The sequence below is a fragment of the Montipora foliosa genome, chromosome 4 (assembly GCF_036669935.1).
Source record: "Montipora foliosa isolate CH-2021 chromosome 4, ASM3666993v2, whole genome shotgun sequence".
NCBI classification, from domain to species: domain Eukaryota; kingdom Metazoa; phylum Cnidaria; class Anthozoa; order Scleractinia; family Acroporidae; genus Montipora; species Montipora foliosa.
Window position 1 is genome coordinate 27,942,015 of NC_090872.1, and position 5,000 is coordinate 27,947,014.

The 5,000-nt window shown below is 39.6% G+C and overlaps 1 protein-coding gene and 1 long non-coding RNA gene across 3 annotated transcripts in view; both read left to right on the forward strand.

Moving 5' to 3' along the window:
• Positions 1-878, forward strand: part of LOC138000507 (uncharacterized) — a 5,530-nt gene extending 4,652 nt beyond the window's left edge. The window contains exon 3 of one of the 2 annotated variants that reach the window (XR_011123142.1): positions 294-878. This is a non-coding gene — a long non-coding RNA (uncharacterized lncRNA). Of the gene's footprint in view, positions 1-170; positions 269-293 lie in introns of those variants that run through there. The other variant, XR_011123141.1, reaches the window with a different exon arrangement.
• Positions 879-3,085: 2,207 nt separating this feature from the next.
• The window catches only part of LOC138000486 (sushi, von Willebrand factor type A, EGF and pentraxin domain-containing protein 1-like), an 87,736-nt gene continuing 85,821 nt past the window's right edge, over positions 3,086-5,000 (forward strand). The window contains exon 1 of the mRNA XM_068846941.1: positions 3,086-3,942. Within this exon, the coding sequence (XP_068703042.1) occupies positions 3,240-3,942 (703 nt within the window). The 5' untranslated portion in view covers positions 3,086-3,239. The remainder of the gene's footprint in view (positions 3,943-5,000) is intronic.

The window sequence follows — 5,000 nt, forward strand, 5'->3', positions numbered from 1 at the left end:
TTATCAACTTGTAATTACGCCGATCAGATCAAGCCACTGATCCAACGTACACCGACATGAAGATTGTCCACGGTTGCTTGCCTCAAAACTCTCAAGCTTAGAGCTCACCGAGGGCAGCTGTTTTTTGAAGTTGACCACTGACCAGGTACTGGTTTTCGATTGGATTGCAGGCTCAACCTAGGTTAACTCACATCTTGGCTTCATTTTTCGCGCGCTTTCTGTGGCTTGACGCGGCTACTCGGTCATACTACATCAACTATAGTTCTTACACAGTCAACGCTTTTCGTGCTCAGGTGAAAACGGTTTGGAAGATGTTTTCTTTCTGCATTTTTCCCTGGTTTCAATCCAGTTTGACATATGATGATATCTGTGGTCCACACTGGTCGCTACGCAGTTATTCAAGTCAAGCATTGGAGGGATATAAACTTAAAGCTGAGTGTTTACTTTCAATTTGCTTAGAGCTGCCTTTTTCTCTGTATTGCAATTTCTGGCATATCTTTAGAAGCTCTGATAAGGTTACATGATGCCTGGAAAACCTACGTCTAGAACACAAACGAAAGGAGAGCGAAAGAGAACTGCAACGTCAAAACCGAATACCACTAATAGCTCATACTTAGTGAAAGAAGTTGCCCCACAAATTCTTTCCTTGGGCACTTACCTGTTTGTTATTTTTACGGATCCGTTATTTAAAGTGGATGCGTATTTTTAAAAGCTTAGGTAGTTTAATCGGTTCTTCCTTTGTTCAGGAATGAAAATCGAATTTTTATTGTCACCTGGAATTGAATAACAATTGAGTGCATATATATCTGTGAGTATTTAAATTAAAACAAATGGTATATTTGAAATATTTGATTCTCGTGCTATGGATTTATTTGGTATGGCCATCCTTTAGCTCACCTTCGTTTCTATTTCATTTTTTTCCGCAAAAGATATTTTGATGAGTCATTTCGTTTCATCTTAAACCGTTCAATTAGCGTTTCCTTTCTCAAACACTGAGAAAAAGTACCAATCAATGCTCAAAAAAATAATGTGCTTAATAGTCATTTTGGAATAAATATACTATTTTTACCTCGTTTACATGGTCCGTTGGTCATTGTCACCACCTTTAATGAAGATAATCTGGGTCCGGGTATTCACTACATACACATTCGAACATCATGAGAAGCGCAGTATAAGGCTGATGTAAGAAGGAGAGACTTATCTCTTTTGTTTTCTTTTCTTTAGGGCTAAATTAACCATGCACCACTGTATTTTTGCAGGCCCGAAATTAGGCTAATTGTAGCCTCTTGTTAAGTATAGTTGAGTTTCCACATTCAGAAAAAGGACTGACAATCTTAACAGAACAGTAATATCTAGTTTAAATAAAAGGCTGTTTTTAAATCGAGAGTTTCCGTTGACTGCGGTGAGAATTTTGGCAGGAAAAACCTTTTCATGAGCCCCCAAAAATGTTGCTTCTTTGATTTTATTTTATGCGTTCGCATGTAAGATTAGGCTGTCTCGTCTCGGGTAGTCGAGCCAAACTGTTTACATGAGGAAACGTTGTCTCGGCTACCAGGGTTACCCTATCGCCCACCTCATGTAAACGGTTGATAGAAATTTTTAAACAAATGAGTGGAAAAATATCTCGTCCACGTCCATGGTAACTCGAGGGAAGAGTTGTCTCGGGTACCCGAGACCATAAAAACAGGGCCATAGAATTGCGGACTTTTTAAAATTTACTTTCCGTCAAACACCGGGTCACATGCAGCGTTGTGATTGGCCGATTTCGTAACGTACGTAACATATTCAAACCGAATTTGCCCGTCCACACGTATCCGGATTCGTTCTAGTGTCCAGGACTCTTTTGTGACTATTGTCAACAGAGCATGCGCCATCAGGCGTGCAAGTTGGCGGCTAGAGAAGAGAGAACATTTCATTTAGGCGACCATGTTGGATATATACGCAGTAAAGACTGGATCTGAGTTTGTAACGTCATCAGATCTGAAAGTATCCGGATTCGACCTTCCACACGATTCCTAATTCTTTGTGTATTCAAAACTTTCTACTCTGGAAGCGGATTAAAAAAGTTGCGGATTCGCGTGCCGGATTCGTTGGATACGTGTGGACGGAAGGCGAACACGCAAAGATAAAGTTGCGGATTAAAAAATCCCCTCATTCGTGTGGACGCGGTTTAGTCGTTTCTAACTGAAACGTCAGTTTAGCGAAACTGCCCCTAAAAACACCGTTGGCGGCAGCAAAAAGCGAAACCATTGGTTGCCCCTTGAAAGATGAAACTCCAGAGTATACGTGCATGTCTGTGACAGTGGCACAGAACTGATTGCAATGATCTTAGTCTTGTCTGTTAATTAATGGAGATTTTTAAAGTATTGGCAGCTTTCCAAACACTTTCTTAGCATATTAGAATTCAAGATTAATTTTGTTTGTACTCGTGGGTTTAGTGTGTAATTCTGTTAGTTTTGAGATTTATGTTAGCGGGACGGTGGGGTTGGAAAAACGTAGTAAACACTGATACTGAGTCAATTTAGTGAATTCTGACCTTGGTCCGATCCACACCTGCATAGCTTTGCTGAAGAAAAAAAGCTCTTACCTATTAAGCAGTTAATCAGTTTGCGTGGAGAAATAAATACCACGCAATAATGTTTTTTCAGTTGTGTTTGGATTAATACATTTCTAATTTGAACGTGATTGTGTCCCATAGCAATTTGTCTCTTTAACACGAGAAGAAGAAAATAAATTAAAACGGAGAGAAAAACAAAAACCGTTCGCGAACGTTTTATCGGTAGACTGATCGAAGTTTTACTTTAAGTGATGGGGCAAAACTCGCATTGCAAATTTTTCGTTAAATAAAAAGTAATAGCTCTAGTTTCTACAGTTTTGACTGAGATCGAGGAATGAGATTTTCTTTAAGTAGCGGCGAGAACGGATCAATAGACTGTTGAGTTACGAAAACGAATGAAATGAAATTCCCTCGTTTTTTGACGAAAAGAAAAATTGAAAGTTTTGTATATTGATTAAACTTAATTTCACAAAAGTCAGTTAAGCAAACTCTTTAGAGGCTCAACAGTGGTTCTGTATTTCGTTTCCAGAACGTGTATGCACACCTGCCGGCCTGCGTCATAATACAGTTCAAATTAATATCGTTCTTTGACTGTAGAGAATCTGTTGACTGGAGGAAAGCTTCTTTCTAGTATTTCTCTGGATTCAAAAGGCTTTTTCCCCTTTTCATTACTGAGAGGAAGATGAAAGGCTTTCTCTACGTTTCGCTATCGCTTCTGACCATTTTTCAGGTCGTGCTGTCCCAAAACTTGGATTGGCTCAATATCTCGGAAACCGAGCTCCTGAAGCTCAGAGGTGAACATCAAGATCAAAAGTCAGACATCTTTTTCCTCATCGATACCTCTGGCAGTCTGTCTGGCAGCGACTTTAACGAAGAAAAAAAATTCATAACCAATCTTCTGAACGAGATAAGTGTCTCCAATGATGCTACTAGGGTTGAAGTGATCCCGTTTGGAACTAGAGCGAGTATTTACATTGACCAGATTTCCTCGGCCTCTATAATGAAGAACAAATGCACCTTCAACGCTAAATTTAATCAATTGAATCAAAATATAAACGGAATCATGACCAACATGAAAGACGCGTTTAATCTGGTAAAACAGGTGTCTTTCGGTACCTTGAACAAGGACAAGAGAGTACCCCTGAAATCGTTCAAGACAACGGCAATCCTGATAACGGATGGCAAGTGGAACACACCTTGGAATGATCCAAGTCCAATTTCGCTAGCTCAGGAAATTCGGACTGCTGGTGTTGAGGTCTTTGCTGTAGGTGTAGGTAGAATTGATTATGGGCGACTCAGTCAAGTCGTTGCAGACCCAGATAAACAGGCCTTCCATTTGCAAGATTTTACCCAGTTTTCTCAACTTGCGACCTATATTAGAGGAGGTAAGACAGTCTTTCGTTCAACTCACGATTTATTTTAATTTGGCGGAAATGGCATTACCGACAGGAGCCTGAATGGCTTCGCTTCCAGAAATTGGCCGCAACACCGGGTATAAATAAGATTCCATTGTGAACCGAACGACTTTTGTCAGGCCTTCATAGACTTTGCTCCTCAAGGTGTCGAATTATATCAAATTGACCAATTTCTTTCAGAAAGATTCAAATCAAAGTCAGGGTCATAGAACTGAACAGATTTTTCTACGTCAAACGATCCTTTCAAATTAAATTATAAAAGCGTTGTAAAAGAATCATTACAAAGGTTAAATGCAATTATTCAGCCAAAACTTCAACGAAAGACAGGAAATGAATTATAATGAATTATGAATTAATACAACTGGGAGTAATTGATTACTACATATCACATAAAACAATTATGCATTTAATTAGTAATAGTGCGCCATCTGATTGACTAACTCGGATTTAATTCACAAGAACTGTAAGTTCTTGTTGCCGATATAATGAAAGCTCTGATTGGATAAGTGCTGAGGCATTATTCTACCTTATTGGCCACCGGATCGAATGCGAATTATGCTAATTAAACAGAAAACTTCAGAAAAATAACCAAGGCAAATTGGTTTTTCCCTGTATTTATTGACGTTATTTGCCTAACCAAATTGTAATAATTTGTCCCGAACATATTCTTTTTCGAAGGAATACGTGTTCGTTCATCGTACTTGTAGGCTTCCAAGCGACGGATGAACTGATAACGCTCGTAAGGCAGATAGGTTAACCTCGAACGTTCGGTCCTTACGGGGAAATCTCAAACTGGGGTCTGATAGAGGCCCCACTCTCACCTTCGGTTTATTGGTAGTTATTCATAATTTACGCATGAGAGGACTTTTTCCGTGTTTACATAGCCTCATCTAAACACGAAGGAAGTTGGGAGAATTCGAGACAGTTATGCAAACCCTCGACTGCGTCTCTGGTTTGCATATCTGCCGAGAATTCTCCTAACTCCCCCGGGTGTTTAGAAGGGGCCATGTACACACGAAAATAGTCCT